At 33.4% G+C, this 18992-nt stretch overlaps 1 protein-coding gene across 16 annotated transcripts in view; it reads left to right on the top strand.

Moving 5' to 3' along the window:
• The window catches only part of BRWD3 (bromodomain and WD repeat domain containing 3), a 154248-nt gene that overhangs the window by 36187 nt on the left and 99069 nt on the right, over positions 1 to 18992 (top strand). For all 16 annotated transcript variants that reach the window (XR_014075867.1, XR_014075866.1, XR_014075868.1 and 13 more), the window contains 2 exons: positions 15718 to 15878; positions 17224 to 17445. Coding sequence is in view for 12 of the 16 variants with exons in the window: in XM_081565933.1 (XP_081422059.1) it covers positions 15718 to 15878; positions 17224 to 17445 (383 nt within the window). In the remaining 4 variants the exon portion in view is untranslated. The remainder of the gene's footprint in view (positions 1 to 15717; positions 15879 to 17223; positions 17446 to 18992) is intronic.

Below are 18992 nucleotides of genomic sequence, written 5' to 3' on the forward strand. Positions count from 1 at the left end.
GTCTGACACTGTTTCCACTGTTTCTCCATCTATTTCCCATGAAGTGATGGGACCAGATGCCATGATCTTAGTTTTCTGAACATTGAGCTTTAAGCCAACCTTTTCTCTCTCCTCTTTCACTTTCATCAAGAGGCTCTTTAGTTCTAATTCACTTTCTGCCAAAAGGGTGGTGTCATCTGCATATCTGAGGTTATTGATATTTCTCCCAGCAATCTTGATTCCAGCTTGTGTTTCTTCCAGCCCAGCGTTTCTCATGATGTACTCTGCATAGAAGTTCAATAAGCAGGGTGACAATATACAGCCTTGACGTACTCCTTTTCCTATTTGGAACCAGTCTGTTGTTCCATGTCCAGTTGTAACTGTTGCTTCCTGACCTGCATACAGGTTTCTCAAGAGACAGGTCAGATGGTCTGGTATTCCCATCTCTTTCAGAATTTTCCACAGTTTATTGTGATCCACACAGTCAAAGGCTTTGGCATAGTCAATGAAGCAGAAATAGATGTTTTTCTGGAACTCTCTTTCTTTTTCGATGATCCAGCGGATATTGGCAATTTGATCTCTGGTTCCTCTGCCTTTTCTAAAACCAGCTTGAACATCTGGAAGTTCACGGTTGACGTATTGCTGAAGCCTGACTTGGAGAATGTTGAGCATTACTTTACTAGCCTGTGAGATGAGTGCGATTGTGCGGTAGTTTGAGCATTCTTTGGCATTGCCTTTCTTTGGGATTGGAGTGAAAACTGACCTTTTCCAGTCCTGTGGCCACTGCTGAGTTTTCCAAATTTGCTGGCATATCAAGTGCAGCACTTTCACAACATCATCTTTCAGGAGTTGAAATAGCTCAACTGTAATTCCATCACCTCCACTAGCTTTGTTCGTAGTGATGCCTTCTAAGGCCCACTTGACTTCACATTCCAGGATGTCTGGCTCTAGGTGAGTGATCACACCATCGTGATTATCTGGGTCGTGAAGATCTTTTTTGTACAGTTCTTCTGTGTATTCTTGCCACCTTTTCTTAATATCTTCTGCTTCTGTTAGGTCCATGCCTTTTCTGTCCTTTATTGAGCCCATCTTTGCATGAAATGTTCCCTTGGTGTCTCTAATTTTCTTGAAGAGATCTCTAGTCTTTCCCATTCTGTTGTTTTCCTCTATTTCTTTGCATTGATTGCTGAGGAAGGCTTTCTTATCTCTCCTTGATATTCTTTGGAACTCTGCATTCAGATGAGAATATCTTTCCTTTTCTCCTTTGCTTTTCGTTTCTCTTCCCTTTGTAGCTATCTGTAAGGCCTCCTCAGACAGCCATTTTGTTTTTTTGCATTTCTTTTCCATGGGGATTGTCTTGATCCCTGTCTCCTGTACAATGTCACAAACCTCTGTCCATAGTTCATAAGGCACTCTGTCTATCAGATCTAGTCCCTTAAATCTATTTGTCACTTCTACTGTATATTCATAAGGGATTTGATCTAGGTCATACCTGAATGGACTGGTGATTTTCCCTACTTTCTTCAATTTAAGTCTCAATTTGGCAGTAAGGAGTTCATGATCTGAGCCGCAGTCTGCTCCTGGTCTTGTTTTTGCTGACTGTATAGAGCTTCTCCATCTTTGGCTGGAAAGAATATAATCAGTCTGATTTCGGTATTGACCATCTGATGATGTCCACGTGTAGAGTCTTCCCTTGTGTTGTTGGAAGAGGGTGTTTGCTATGACCAGTGCGTTCTCTTGGCAAAATTCTATTAGCCTTTGCCCTGCTTCATTCTGTATTCCAAGGGCAAATTTGGCTGTTATGCCAGGTGTTTCCTGACTTCTACTTTTGCTTTCCAGTCCCCTATAATGAAAAGGGCATCTTTTTTGGGTGTTAGTTCTAGAAGGTCTTGTAGGTCTTCATAGAACCGTTCAACTTCAGCTTGTTCGGCATTACTGGTAGGGGCATAGACTTGCATTACTGTGATATTGAATGGTTTGCCTTGGAAACAGAGGTCATTCTGCCGTTTTTGAGATTGCATCCGAGTACTGCATTTTGGACTCTTTTGTTGACCATGATGGCTACTCCATTTCTTCTAAGGGATTCTTGCCCACAGTAGTAGATATAACGGTCATCTGAGTTAAATTCACCCATTCCAGTCCATCTTATTTCGTTGATTCCTAGAATGTCGACGTTCACTCTTGCCATCTCCTGTTTGACCACTTCCAATTTGCCTTGATTCATGGACCTAACATTCCAGGTTCCTATGCAATATTGCTCTTTACAGCATCGGACTTTGCTTGTATCACCAGTCACATCCACAGCTGGGTATTGTTTTTGCTTCGGCTCCATCCCATCATTCTTTCCGGAGTTATTTCTCCACTGATCTCCAGTAGCATATTGGGCACTTACTGACCTGGGGAGTTCATCTTTCCATGTCCTATCTTTTTGCCTTTTCATACTGTTCATTGTTTTCTCAAGAAAACAGTGCATTTTCCTCAAGAGTATGTTTTTCCTTAAGCTCTGTACTAATCATTATGTAGCAACAGTGTATCTTGCTCAAGGACATGTTTCTCCTTCTTATCAAGAACCTTCTTACTAATCTTATTTGCTTAAGAAATGTTGTGGGACTGGGTCTGGTAAGGCCTTTCTATTGTTATTTCTAATCTTGTTCACTTAAGATGTATGTTGTGGGAGTGGGTCTGGTAAAAGTGTATAAGGCCTTGATAAGACTAGCAAGTAGGGCATTCTCCATCCTCCTTCTGATATCTGTGTCAGAAGCTTTCTCTGTCCTTTTTCACTGTAATAAAACTTCTGCCACACAAAAGCTCTGCGTAATCAAACCTGGTCCCTGATCCCAAAGCTAAATCTTTGGAGGTCACAAATCCAGAGCCATTCACCATAAGTTATCACATGGAGGCTTATTTCTGGATTCTCAATATGTTCCATTTGTATGTGGGTGTGTGTTTATACCAGTGCTGTACTGTTTTAATTGCTATAGCTTAGTAGTATAGTTTGAAATCAGTGTGGTACATCTGGCTTTGTTCTTTCTCAGGCTTGCTTTGGTTATTCTTCTGTTTTTGTGGTTCCTGTACAAATTTTAGGATTGCCTTTTCTATATCTTTGAACTATGACATTAGAATTTTGATAGTGGTTGCATTGAATCTATAGATAGCTTTGCGTGGCATGGACACTTTAACAATCTTTCCATCCATGAACATGGGATTTCTTTCCATTTGTTTGTTCTTCAATTCTTTTCACCAAAGTCTTACAGTATTTTTTTTGCATAGATCTTTTACATTATTGGTTAAATTTATTCCACATATTTTGTTGTTTTTGATGCTGTTGTGAATGGAATAAGTTTGTTTATAGATGTTTCATTAATTTTTGTGTTTAGAAGTGAAACTTTTATCTTTATGTTGATTTTGTATCCTGCAACTTTACAGAATGTGTTGATTTATTCTAACATGTATAAAATCATACCATCTCAAAAAAAAAAAGAAAAATCATATTATCTGCTAATAACAACTGTTATACTTCTTCCTTTCCCATTTGGATGTCTTTTGTTTCTTTGTCTTAGGTAATTTCTCTATCTAGGACTTCAGTACTAAACTGAATAAAAGTAGTGAGAGTAGGCATCCTTGTCTTGCTCCTAGTCTTAGAGGGAAAAACTTTTGATATTTACCATTGAATATGATGTTAACTATGGATTTGTTGCATATGGCCTTTATTATGTTGGTATGCTGTTTCTATATCCAATGTATTGAAAATTTTTACCATGAAAGTGTGTTGGATTTTTCAATGCTTTTTCTTCATCTTTTGAGATGATTATGTGATTTTTATATTTTATTATATTATTGTTGTACATTACATTTACTGATTTGCATATGTTGAACCATCCTTGTATCCTAGGGATAAATTCCACTTGATCATTGTATATGATTCTTTTAATGTTTTCTTGAATTCAGTTTGCTGATATTTTGTTGAGAATTTTTTGAATCTGTGTTCATTAAGATATTGATCTGCAGTTTTCCTATAGTGTCATTATCTGACTTTAGTATCAGAATAATCCTGGCCTTGTAGAATGAATTTGAAAGTGTTCACTTTTCTACACTTTGAAAGCGTTTGAGAAGAAATGATATTAATTCTTCTTGAAAGTTTTGATGGAATTGGCCTGTGAAACCACCTGTTCTAGGGTTTTCTGTTTTGAGAGCTATTTGATTACTGATTGAGTCTGTTTACTCATTATTGATCTGTTCAGATTTTCTGTTTATTCCTGCTTCAATGTTGGTAGGTTATGTGGTTCTAGATATTTATCCATTTCTTCTAGGTTATCTAAATGTTGGCACGTAATTGTTCATTGTAGTCTCTTATGAACCTCTGTGTTGGGTTGGCCAAAAAGTTCTATCATTTTTTTCCCATAAGATGGTTCTTAGTTGTCTTTAACTTGATTTGAAACAGTTTTGTTAGATTATTTTGTTAATAATGATGCTGTCATATCAGCATGCATTAAAAAGAACTTACCAAAATTGGTGAATTTTTGTGTAGCCATTTTAATATTGAAGATGAAGTAAAAAAGCAACATTTTTGGCATATGTTGCTTTATTATTTCAAGAAAGGTAAAAATGCAACTTAAACACACAAAAAAAGATTTGTGCAGTATATTGAGAAGGTGCTGTGACCGATCAAATGTGTCAAAAGTGATTTGTGAAATTTTGTCCCGGATTTTTTTCTCACTGCATGATGTTCCATGGTTGCAGAGACGAGTCAAAAATGATAATGATCAAATTGAGACGTTAATTGAGAACAGTCAATGTTATACCACATAGGAGATAGTTGACATACTCAGAATATCCAAATCAAGTGTTGAAAATCCTTTACACTAGCTTGGTAAATTAATCACTTTGATGTTTGGGTTCCACATAAATTCAGTGAAAAAACTTTCTTGACCATATTTCCTCATGTTATTCTCTTCTGAAACATAACAGAAATGTTCTGTTTTTTAAAACAAATTATGACAGATGATGAAAAGTAGATACTGTATAATAATGTAGAATGGAAGAGAGTGTGGGGCAAATGAAATAAACTACCACCAACCAGACCAAAGGCTGGTTTTCATCCAAAGAAAGTGATGTGCATATAGTGGGATTGGAAGGGGTTCCTCTATCATGAGCACCTTCTGGAAAACCAAATATTAACTCCAACAAGTACTGCTCCCATTTAGACCATGGAAAGCAGCACTTGATGAAAAGCGTCTGGAATTAGTCAGCAGAAAATGCATTGCCTTTCACCAGGCTCTTGTAAGACCATATGTGTCTTTGATGACCAGGGAAAAACTGTTACAGCTTGACTGAGAAATTCTGATTAATCTGCCATATTGATCAGACATTGAACCTTTGGATTTCCATTTATTTTGATCTTGACAAAATTCTCTTAATGGAAAAAATTTCAATTCCTTGGAAGACTGTTAAAAGGCACCTGGAATAGTTCTTTGCTTAAAAATATAAAGTTTTGTGAAGATGGAATTATGAAGTTGCCTGAAAAATGGCAGAAGGTAGTGGAACAAAACAATGATACACTGTGCAATAAAGTTCTTGGTGAAAATGAAAAAATGTGTCTTTAATCCAAAATCAAAGGAACTTTTTGGCCAACCAAATATTTCTGCAGTATCATTTATATAATGTCTCTTTCATTTCTAGTATTATTTGAGTCTTCTCTTTTTTTTCTTAGTCTAATTACAGTTGTCAATTTTGTTTATCTTTTTGAAGAACCAGCTCTTGGTTTTGTTGGACCTTTCTACTGTTTTTCTTGTCTGTTTCACTTATTTTTCCTCTGATCTCTTATTTCCTTCCTTCTGCTGTTGGGTTTTACTTTGTTCTTTCTAGTTTCTTGAAGTGATGTTGTCTATTCCCAACTGTTCTAATTTGTTGATATATTCTGCAGCATCTCATAGGATTTGATATGTTTCCATTTTCATTTATTTACATATAGTTTTTCATTTCCTTCTGGTTTTTCCCTTTTACAATTGGTTGTTCAGAAGTGTGTTGTTTAGTTTTCACATGTTTGTAGACTTTCCAGTTTTCCTCTTTTTGTTGATTTGTAGTTTCATACCATTATGGTCAGAAAAGATAGTCAAAATTATTTCAGTCTTCTTAAGTTTACTAGGACTTGTTTTGTGTCCTGTCATATGATCTAAGAAACAAGCGTCCTTTTTAATAGTCTTTTCCTTTAACCTGTATACTAAAGTTAAGTGGTTAACATACCATTCTAATGTGGAATTATAGTTTTCTAACTGTCCATTTTTCACATTTACGAGAGTGTTTCATATGTTATCATCTTGCTTTTTAGTGTTTTTCTTTTCTCAGCTTGAAGAACTCCTTTTAGCATATCTTTTCAAAGCAAGTATACTGTTGTTGAACTCCCTCAGCTTTTGTTTGCCTTAGAAATCCTTTATTTCTCCTTTACTTTTGAAGGATAACTTTACTGGGTAAAGTATTCTTGGCTGGCAATTTTTATTTTTCAATAATTTGAATATATCATTCCACACTCTCCTGACCTATAGAGTTTCTGCTGAGAAATCTGCTGATAGCCTAATAGGATTTCCTTTGTAGATTATCTTTTTTCCTTTTGCTGCAATTAATATTTTTTCTTTATCATTGATTTCTGAAATTTTCATTATAATGTGTCTTATAGAAGGTCTTTTTGAATTGTGGTAATAGGGTTTTCTATTAGCTTCATGTACTTGCATGTCCTTTCCTATGATTGCAGTGTTCTCAGCTATTATTGTCCAATTAGTTTTTCATCAAAGGGGAGAGAAAAAAAGAAAAAAAGTAAACCGCTACAATGCTGACATCAACCCCCTAGTGCATTTTAAATTTGGATTCTGCTATTGACAGCCGTATCCTAGCAAGAAATCATGTTTACTATGAGATTTAAAAGAAATACTCATTTTATTTATTTATTTTTAAGAAATGTTCATTTTAATTCAACATTTTGTTTATTAAGTATGTAAAATATAAAACCTTAAATTTAGTATACGATAAATATTTTATACTTTATTACTAATTTCCCCAATTTTAAAATTATTAGCTACTTTGTAGTCTTTGTCTGCTATCTGTTATACGATTGTTTCAACATGTTTTAGCAGAGGTGTCCTAATCTTTTTTTTTTGGTCTAATAATATTCTATTTTTCATGTATGGAGATAATAGAAGGAAATGTACTTTGAGGTTTGTTTTTTTTTCCCCACAGAATTTGTGCATTTTCAATTGCAATGATCCTTTTCTTTCTTCCTGCTTACTGACCTAGGTGCTTTGATATGATTGACTGGATTTAGGAGAACAGACTGTGTTGTCTTGAACAATTGTAGAAATAAGCTGATGTACTAATTAAAATTTTCTTGATACAACCACCCTGTAATAAGTCCTTGATTTGGATTTGCTGTCTTTGTTATTGATTCTTCTGATGTTTTTTAGGTCTTTTTTTTACCATTTAATATTTGAAGGTCTAGTACTGACCTTTGAAGTGAAGATAATAAATAGTACATGCTGTGCTATACTCAACAAATGTTCTAAAATATGCACACTTTTTCTAACAGTAGAATTTTACCAGTTATTGATACTTTTTAATTTTTTTTTCATATGAAATGATGGATGGATCACTTTATGGAGAGGACAGTGAAGAAAAGAGTAACATAAGAAAAGAAGCACATCCTTATAAAAAATTGAGGATGTCACAGCATGAGGAAGTTCAAGCTATTATTGAAGACTAGATGAAAAAAGTCAGTGTGATTCTAACTTTACTAATTTGGAATACAGTGTTCTGTATTGTACTTTTGAAACAAATAGAACTTGATTATATGAAATGGTGCATTAATATCCAACATACAGTAGAATATTATATGCTTTGTTTGCATTATGAGATTTTGTTTTTTTTCAAAGACCGTTATTCATTTCTCAATATAACTAAATAACATTTAAAATGTTAATAGAATAAAATGACAGATTTTAAGAGAACCTTTATGTGAATTTTATTCAGTTTTAATTAATTCTTTAATATGTTCTTCATAAAATTTTAGGCTTCTTAGGGGATTACTGTGTCCTTGTATTCTCTCCCTTTTACTCTTCATTACCACTTCTAACTGATGTTGAGAAAGCACAGTATATTAAGCCAAAATAAGTTTAAGTTACTGTGTTTTAGTGACACTAGTAAAGTTACCTTTAAGAAAATTACCCAATGATATGATTAAGTATACCAGGTATAACATGAGGAAAAGACCTATACAGCAGAAAGTGACCAGTAATTCACAATAGAAAACATTTAAGTTAGGCAGGATGTTTTTAAATATTGGATATAATGCAACAGAGTGAACTAGAAGTTTTAACATTTTAAAGAGATTCAAAGCTTGAAATAATATTAGAGCTTAAAATGTGATGAGTGGCTATATTTGGTCCTAAACAAACATATCTATTGGAAAGGTGAGGCATAGTAGTGCAAGTTAAATGTATTTACAAATCCATGGACCAAAATTTGGGTAGAAATTGAGTGATAAATTTATACAGGATTATATTACAGACTGGGCAGTATGAACGATGCTTTCCTAGTAGAGAGGTAAAAAAGCAGGATATCTAAATCAAACTAAAAATGAATGTCCCCCATTCCTCCCAATTCCAATTTAGTTATTATGTTGAGGCATTTAAAACTACTACTTCTGTTTGTAGAAAATGATTGAATATTAACAATTTCATATGGTTAATCCATGTAAGAATACCCCCAAAACACATTTAAAGTTCTAGTTAGCATATGGGGAAGGAATTTATAGATTTATTAAAAAGGAATAGATGGGATAAATTAACTACTAAAGTTTTAAGTGTTGGAGATAATTATATTTTGCTTTAGTCTTTTCTATCCAAGAGAAAGTTTTCTAAACTGTAAAGGGTAGAGCTAGTGTGGTGAAAAAAAATCTCAAGATACATGAGTGAGTACCTGGCTACTTTAAGAGTCCCAAACAAATTAAGTCCTGGTATACTGAACTAGTTTTCACTAGCAGGTATTCTTTGTGCAATCAGAGTAGACAAAAGAAATGGGAATACCCAATGAACAGGTATACAAAAGGCAACAAAGAATAGATCTTGAAATTATTGACTGGTGAATTTAGCTTTAACCCCAAGAAAATTTTAGACAGGCTTATTTAATAACTGTGTACTTTTATTTTTTAATTTTAATTTTTCATTGGAGTATAATTGCTTTAGAATGTTGTATTTCTGCTGTACAACAAAATGAAACAGCTGTATGTATACATATATTCCCTCCCACTTGAACCTCCCTCCTACCTCCCCCATCCTACCCATCTAAGTCATCAAAGAGCACTGAGCTGAGCTCCCTGTACTATATAGCAGGTTCCCACGGTAGTGTATATATGTCAATCTTAATCTCCCAATTTGTCTCACCTTCCCCTTCTGCCTCTGTGTCCACATGTCCATTCTCAATGTCTGTGTCTCTATTCCTGCCCTGGAAATAGGTTCTGCAGAAGACCTAAATAGACCTCTCTCCAAAGAAGACATACAGATGGCCAAGAGTCACATGAAAAGATGCTCAACATCACTAATTATTAGAGAAATGCAAATCAAAACTACAATGAGGTATCACCTCACACCGGTCAGAATGACCATCATCAAAAATAACTACAAACAATAAATGCTGGAGAGGATATGGAGAAAAGGGAACCCTCTTGCACTGTTGGTGGGAATGTAAATTGTGGAGAACAGTATGAAGGTTCCTTAGAAAACTAAAAGTAGAACTATATATGACCCAGCAATCCCACTTTTGGGCATATACCCTGAATAAAACATAATTCAAAATGACATATGTACTCCAATGTTCATTGCAGCACTATTTACAATAGCCAGGACATGGAAACCACCAAAATGTCCAATGACAGATGAATGGATAAAGAAGATATACATAAATACAGTGGAATATTACTCAGCCATAAAAAGGAATGAATTTGAGGCTTTTATAGAGATGTGGATGGACCTAGAGTCTGTCATACAGAGTGAAGTAAGTCAGAAAGAGAAAAAACAAATATCATATATTAATGCATATATGTGAAATCTAGAAAAATGGTACAGATGTGTACTTTAAGGAGGTTGTCACTGGAACTTAAATATGTATCCTAAAAAGGAATGTCTGACTAATCTGGCTAATGGGTAGTGTAAGGCAGCTGTTTTAGAAATCTAATGTAGTCTTTGCAATCTTAAATTGCATTTGTAGAGGTGTAGCTGGAAATGATCCCTTGTATTCTGTGCTGATTAGACTGCCGGGATATTTTGCTCAGTTCTTACTGTTTTAAGAGGCTCAGATATTGATGAACTAGGTATTTCCAAGAAAAAAAAAGCAAACACAGTAGTGTTTATAGTTAAAGTGTTTTTTCTATAGGGAATGATAGGAAAGAAAGGTGTTTGTAAATTGTTGCTGTGAGTAATGTAAAGGGGGACCTCACATGTTGAGAGACAAAATTAAGGTACAAATCATAGTTATGTTTAAATATTTCATGAATTACCATATAGCAAAGGTATTTGACTTGTCTTTTATGTGTAGCTCTCAAGGGCTAAATTGTTATTCTCTGGAAGTTATGGGGAAAGCAATTGAGTTCAGTTAAAGATAGAGTCTCTCCAAAATTAGAGCAAAGTTTGAGAAATAATAATCTCTTCTTTATTAGAAGTGTATAGGAAGAGTCTGAAAGGCCTTCAAACAGATATGTTATAGAAAGGACAATTTTGTGGGGAGAGAATTTGAGTAGAATTGGTAGTTCCCTAATTGGGCACAGTATCAGCATCACTTGCAGAGCTTATTAGAAAAACATTTTGAGAGCTATATATATTTCTGTAGATAATTTCATTAAAATATCTTATTCATTCCTATAGTTGAGTAAATGATTAAAGCTTTTGCCCAGTAGAATAATGTAAATTCCACAAGGATAGGGATCTTGTTTGACTTATAAGTTGTATTTCCTGCATCTATCACAGTGCTTAGCTCATAGTAGGTTGTGAACAAATATGTTTTAAGAAATAGAGCAATAACTTTATTTGTAGCTGTTTATTAATTTTTGTGACTTAAAAAGTTTATAAATACAGTAAGCCTTATCTTGTTATTACTTGAATCTTTAAGCATTTTGGTCTCTTATTGAGTTAGTTCATATATCATTTTTTTAGAGAACAGTTTGGAAGCTTATTCTACAAAAATTTAAAGAAAAAATTTAGGAGACATAATGGATTCTGAATATAATATTTTGTACTTAAATACATTTTATGCATATGTATATTTGACTAATTTGTCAACATTTTATTGTGACATCAAAGATGTTTCTCTCAAAAATTCTTAATATATTTCAAGACAAAGTTGGCACGTTCACATCACTACTCAAGAGAAAAATACTCTGTGGTTGATTGTTCGGACCTGACTATAACCATTTTAGCTCCCTAGATTGAAAGGTATCCTAATTAATGTGTGTTATTTTTCAAAGGTTGCCAAATCCTTTACAACAGTGGATGAAGAAGCAGACATTTTGTTCTGACTAAAATTATGTTGCTTGATTGCCCTGTTCTTACCAGTGTTTTGAGTGTTGTAATCTGAGTGTTTTAACTTTGAGAGCTAAATTCCTTTGTAAATAGAGGCTGAGATAACATTTACTCTTATAGTGATTTTAAAATACTTTAATCAAGATAATTAATTATATATATTAAAGCTGCTTTTGAAATACTGTAGATATTAGAAGGCTAAATATTGAGAATGTAATAATGAATACTGGATATATTGGTATAGAGTTTGTGGTAATTTTTTATTTGTAGTTGTTTTTCACTAATACATCGTTTTACTTTTTAGAGTGAAAGTTTAAATTGCTCATCTCTTATCTTGTGCTTATAATAGAAGAAGAAGCAATGTAGTGTTTTAATCATAACTGCCAATATCTTTATCTAAAGGCCTGTTGCCATTTTTATCTTTTCTGAAATTTTTGTCACCAACAAAGGCAGGATTACATTTTTTTCCTTCCAGATTGAGTTGGTGTAGTGTATTCTTGGTTATCAAAATACTCATAGCTTTGGGACTTTGGAATGGTAAATATTTATGATGTGTGAAACAGCATGATACTTAACTGTAAGGTCTTAATTACATAAAAATGGATGCTTAGTTGTGAAAATACAAAAATGATTCCTAGAAGAACACATCAAGTGGTAATCTGCTTGTGATTATGAATGACTTTGTCTTTTGCTTCTTGTATTATTTGGTTTCCTATTATGCACATGTTAACTTTTAAGAAATAAATGTTATTTTAAAAACCTTAACAAAAAGAATCAATGTGTTCAAATAGTGCATTTAATAGACATTTACTTTTAAAAATTTGGTATATACTTCTTATTTTTGACTGTTTTATTTTTATTTATTTTTAGTTGACATATAATTGATTTATAATATTAGTTGCAGGTATATAATTGATTCAAAAATTGTATTGATTGTACTGCATTTATAGTTATTATAAAATATCGGTGATATTGCCCTGTGCTGTACAATATATATCCTTGTGGCTTATATACATTGTAGTTTGTATCTTTTAATCTCCTATCCCTAAATTGCCCTTACCCCCTTTCCTCTCTTCATTGGTAACCGCTAGTTTGGTTACTGATGGACTATTCATATTTTCTGTTTCCTCCTGGTTTAATCTTAGGAGATTGTACATTTCTAGGAATTTGTCCATTTCTTCTAGGTTGTCCATATTATTGGCATATAGTTTTTCATAGTAATCTTGATAGATACATTTAAATTGCAACACAGTAATAATTGTGTATGTGTGTCCCTTTATTTTATTATTACTTTTAAGAAAAGGAACTTTGAGGATCCTTCTCCCCCAAAGGAGCTATATATATATATTCATACTAGAAGAATGAGATTCACTTCTTTCTAGTAAAATACTCAAGGATTGGTCAAAAGTGAACTCTTTGTAATTGTATTTTTATAGGCATTTATCAGCCATTACAAATTTCAGAAAATGTTCTCGATAAAATGCTCTTTAAAAATGTGAGAAAAACAAAAAGCATCAGTGCTGAAAAATAGTGGCTAAATGGAGAATACATGCAGAAGAGTGTTGACAGAACTCCTTATTGAATATAGAGCCTAAGGCCTGTTGACATTACCAAATGTCTGAGAAAAATGTACAAATATTATCATTTCACGTTACTATATATATATATATCATTTTATATATAAAAAAGATTGCTGAGTTAGGAAACAAGGAATATTTGATGATTATGCTGTCAAATATGCAATATACCTTATACTGGAATTTTTTGAATAGCTGTTAGTGGACTACAGAACCTAATAGAAAACTTGTGTTTAAGATAAAAATGTATGTTAAAAGAGTGTTAGTGAAAGTGCAAGTCGCTCAGTTGTATTCAACTCTTTGCGACCCCATGGACTGTAGCCTGCCAGGCTCCTCTGTCCACAGAATTCTCCAGGCAAGAATACTGGAGTGGGTAGCTGTCCCCTTCTTCATGGGATCTTCCCAACCTAGGGATTGAACTGATGTCTCCTGCACTGCAGTCGTATTCTTTCCTTCTGAGCCACCAGGGAAGCCCATAGACGAGTGTTTAAATGAAACTTAAAAAAAAATATACACTTTTGTCACAAAGTGGTTGGTTTCCTTTTTCTTTTTCTTTCTAGTGTTTATGCATATATATATGTATTTTTATATAATTTAAGTCATCATATATTTAGAAATTCATATTTTTTGCTTTGTAGTTCATAATTGTTCCACACTGAGGTCATTTCCAATTTTAATTATTAATTTTTATAGAATAATTTATCATATATTCTGTAATTCTGATTCTTTCTCTGTCTGCTTTCCTGGTTTATTCTTCATGTTGATGATGTTGCCTTTAGTTCTTAAACTTCAAATTGATTTTAACCAGGGGCAATTTTTTCCCCCAGGAGATGTTTGGCAATATCTGGGGATGTTTTTGCATGTCACAAGTTTTTGGTGATGGGGTGTTAATAGCATCTGTTTGGTAGAGGCCAGGTATGCTGCTAAACATTGTACAATAGACAGGTAGCCCCCCTACAACAAAGATTCACCAGTCTCAAAGTTCCTAAGTCCAGTAGTTCCAAGGTTGAGAAATCCTTCCTTAAAGTAATACACCTTTTCCTCTATTTACTTAAAAAATATGAATGTAGAAAAGCAAAGCAGAAGTAATGGTTGATTATTTCAAGGAACTCAGAGCAGTAAGAAATGTTTGACTAGAGAAGGAAGATAAACTTCTATAATTTTCAGACTTTAGTGCCTGCTCTTCCCAACTTAAGAGTTGTGGATATTTCTAGAGTTTGGGATGGGAAGCAACCGCCAAAAAGGAATCTTCTTATGAAATGGCAACCCACTCCAGCATTCTTGCCTCGAAAATCCCGCAGACAGAGGAGCCTAGTAGGCTACATTCCACGGGTTCCCAAAGAGTGGGACACGACTGAGCGACTTCACTTCACTTCTTATATAGTACTGATGGTTATGGATTTTATACCACTATTTACTTAGCATCTCGATATAAATACTCAGATCTCTAATGTGTTCTTATGTTTTGCATTCAAAGTTGGATTTTGCTATTCATTCATTTTTTATCATTTTGTCAATTTAAGGTGACTGATAAGGTGACCTCTGCCTGAGAAAAGATTGAGATGTTGAAAGGTTTTTTATTTTTAATTGTGGCATGGTTCTAATTGTATTAATCACAGTTCTTGCCTTAATTTTGCCTCGCTTCAACATGAAGGTATTATTATTTGTACTGTTATTTATGCAGTATGGTAAAATTTTGCCTTGCCTCAAGATCAGAAGGTTTATATGTTTTGATTAAAATACAGTTTGTAGGATGTGGAATACTATAGGAATTTCGCAGAGCAAGTAGATGCTGTATATACTTACATAGGGAACGAGATCTTTGTTTTAGGGAAGTGAGGAGAATCCAGGTAGTATTTGGAGGAGAATTGTGCAGATGTATGCTTTATTCTGGCTGCTTTTTAAGAAAATTAGTAGATCACAAAACAAAAAAGGAGACAGGCTCTAAATGATCTTATAGGAGATGAAACCTCAAAAGTTCATTGATAACTAGAGGGGTAGTCTATAGTTTTTGAAACCAGAAATGGGGAAAACCTATAGATAAGTCTAGAAAGCATTGTTACTGAAAACCTATGGTGTTATAGGCTTCTTCCTCTTTTTACTGTATGAATCTCTTGTAATACTCTTAATAAATTTTTAGGGACAACTGTTTATGATGTGGATAGGTGTGAGAAGGTAGGACAGGAGTTCATAAAATTTCCTGTATAGTTTTTTTAAGATGAGTTATACTTAACCAAATGCTGTCTTTATTCTAAAATTCCTTCATGATATAGTAAGATTTATTTATATATTTAAAGTTACAGTTTCTTTGACTATAGTGAACCAAGGAAGGCAAAATGGGATTGTACTTGAGAAACCATAGGAAGGCAAACAGAAAATCAGACTTCTGGGATTTAAAAGAAAAGTATTCTTAGGGCTTTGTGGTAATGAACTTGAGTTTGTAAAATCGTGAAATGTGTGATGGAATTTAGACTTCTCACAGCATAGAATTGCTGTTGTGTGTGTACCCTCTTTTGTTTCATCATAATATTGATGATTTAACTTTAAATGTAGGTTTTGCTTTTAGGTTTTAAGAAGTGAATCTTCTGTTTTATGTTTTTCAGTGAATATCACCTCAGCCAGGCAATTAACCGGATGTAGTCGTTTCAGCCATATTTTCCCTTCAGCTGCTTACCAGCACATTAAGATGCATAAGAGAATTCTGGGTCACTTGTCATCTGTCTACTGTGTAGCATTTGACAGAAGTGGGAGAAGAATTTTTACAGTGAGTTTAAAATTTATGACACTTGCATATTAGAGATTTACAACAATGGAAGCTAGGCTTCATGGCATTGAATTATGCTTTGTAAGCAGTTCTTCCTTTTTAGACACATGTATGCAAGAAAAAAATAAATGGAAATTGAAAATCTTTTCTCTTTTTATGTAAGTAAATGGATGAACTATAATGACTTCTATCATTTGAGAAATCTAATTTTTAAAAAAATTAAATCATCAGAAGGCCTTATATTCTAGAGGTGGTTAATTTATGTGAATCAAGTTTTATCTACTTAATTTGATTTCATTCTATTTTAGCAAACATTAAAATGCAGTTTTCATTTGCCATTTAGCATAATTGGTACCAGTTCTGCTTAATTAATGATTACATCATCCTTATAGTTGAGTAGTTGAACTACACAGTTAGTAACAAAGATTATATATTGTAACATTGTACATATCTCTCTTTGAATTCAGTACTATTTTTAAAATTGGATTTTTTTACCTAGATCATATTGTATGCTTTTTTGTACAAAATTGTAGCACACTAATGTTTCCAAGTTAAGGCTTAGTCTCATTATTTCAGTACTAAATTAATGTAAAAGTGTAGGTAATGACATAATTTTCTTTTTAAATTCCTATGCTAAAACAAAGGAAGTGGTTTTGTACTTTGAGAAGTTCAACTTCTTGGAGTTCATTACTCTTGGAGTTCAAGACTCTTCCAGTGATGTTTTCATGACTTCAAAATGAGTATATGGATGTTGTTGATGATGAGGAGGATGATGATTTTAATTTTTTTTATAAACAGATAGCTTATCTACCACATTAGAGTAGAGTTGCTTTTTACTATTTTAAAGCTCTTTTGAAATTCTCATGAGGAAGTTCATAATAGCTTCACCAGAGGTTATAACAAAGCCTCATGTTTACTGAGAAATGCATGTAGATTTTAGGTTAAAGCTTTAAGTATTTGTAGAGAAAAAAATATTCAAAATATTCAAGCAATTAAGAAAAAAGGCTGTCAGGTGTAAGGAAAGAAATAATGGCAGATATACTTAATGCCACCACACTTAAATGTGAGTTAAAAATGTTTTGAATTGTCAGAATTGGTAGTAGCTTTGAGGAATTCTTCACATATGCCATTATCATTTTAGACTCTCAGTGCTATTATTTGGACATCTTTTATATTTGCTATTAGATCCATATTATATGAAGAAAAGAGACTAATAAGTAAATGCTTAGAAGCAACCTTAATACAATCCTGACTTTGTTTTTGCTTTTTTTTTTTTTTTGACCCCTTTGTGAGGGGGTGAATTTCTGTTTCATTGTAAATCTTCTGTCCTTTTGTGTTGCTGTAGGGTTCCGATGACTGTTTGGTGAAAATCTGGGCAACAGATGATGGACGCCTTCTTGCTACACTTCGAGGGCACTCTGCTGAAATTTCTGATATGGCTGTTAACTATGAAAATACTCTGATTGCCGCAGGCAGCTGTGATAAAGTTGTAAGAGTGTGGTGTCTTCGAACTTGTGCGCCAGTTGCAGTCCTTCAGGGACATTCAGCTTCTATCACTTCCATACAGGTAAGAAAAATACAAAGATACCTCTAATATATATAATAAGAATGAGAATTTTCTTGTTTTTTGTTGCATTGTGTGGATAATATAAAGAATGGCAACAGAAAAATTTTCATCTCTTAGGGGCTTTGTCCCTATCTTCAGACAGGTATTTTTTTTTTAAGTTCCTTTTTCATATAAATCTGTTCCCTTTAGAAACAAGTAAAAAGGTTATTGAAAAGGTTTTTTGAGTACAGTGTAAGACATCTTATTTATTTCATTTGTATTTGTAAAAAAGGGGCAAGACTTGGAATTGCCTTAAGGAACACTGATAACTTTTAGGCAGGATATAAATAGGTTCTAACTTGAATATTGGCATGCTTTGTGTTAATATTTAATGCAAAATATTTGTCAGTTCAGATTTTGTGTGTGTGTAGTTTAATATTAGCGAAATTTTCATTCTTATTTTCAGTAATTTATTATTTCAACTTGATGTTTGACATGCATCAGCTTTTTAAATATTTGTCCATATAGTGTTTTTACCAGACGTTGGTAGTGAAAGTCCTGGATACTCCCCAAAGAACTTTGTTTTCTTCTTTGTGTTGACAGCAAAACAGAGGAATCCTTTTGACACTGTCTTTTAGTTTGGTCAAGGAGACCACTTTTGTGATGAGATAATTACTCCCATTTAATTTTCTTTGTTCTTTAGTCACTAATAAGTATGCCAGGCAATTTTTGTTATTAATATTTAAATAATATAACACCTGTTTATGAGACACTAGCAAGAATTGGGTTCAATGTGTATTGGATTTGAAAATTTATACATCAAATTTTTGATTGGTTGAAATTATCTATTGGATTTTGTTTTGGGGTATACTAGTTATTTGTGTTCTCACCATCCTGTCTGACAGACTATTTCTGAAATTTGGAGATAGTCTCATACAACATGAAAAATATGAATATTTGTTACTACTGAAAATGTTTATGGAACTGTTTTGCTCCTTCATAGTTTCATTTGCTAGTTTCTGTCTCATTTCGTTTGTGTGTGTAAGTGCCCTAGAGATCCATGGGCCTCTTTTGTTTTTGTTTTTTGTGTTGTTTTTGTATGGACCTCTTTTCTATAACATTCTTTCCCTTAGTGATCGCATCAAGTTTCATGGCTTTAAATTTCATCTATAAGCTGATGACTCCAAATGTGTACTTCCATTTTGGGGCCTATCTTTTAGCTCTATACTTGTACATTCAGTTACCTAGTTGTCATCATCACATGAATGTCTGCAAGGCATCTCAAACTCAACATCTTCAAAATTGAACCCCTGTCTTCCTTCCTCAGATTTGCTCCTCCCAAACCTTTTCCCATATAAACAAGTGACAACTTCATCCTTCCAGTTGCTCAGAGTAGTCATCCCTGACTTTTTGTTTCTTATATTACATATCTAACTTGTTAGCAAATTATGTTGACTCTACCCTCAAAATATATCCAGAATCTGAACAAATTCTCATGACCTTTGTCATTACTACCCTATTTCAAATCACCATCATCTGTGACCTAAATTATTGAAACAGACTTCTAA

The sequence above is a fragment of the Giraffa tippelskirchi genome, chromosome X, assembly GCF_054371585.1.
Source record: "Giraffa tippelskirchi isolate mGirTip1 chromosome X, T2T-mGirTip1v1.2.pri, whole genome shotgun sequence".
Taxonomy (NCBI): domain Eukaryota; kingdom Metazoa; phylum Chordata; class Mammalia; order Artiodactyla; family Giraffidae; genus Giraffa; species Giraffa tippelskirchi.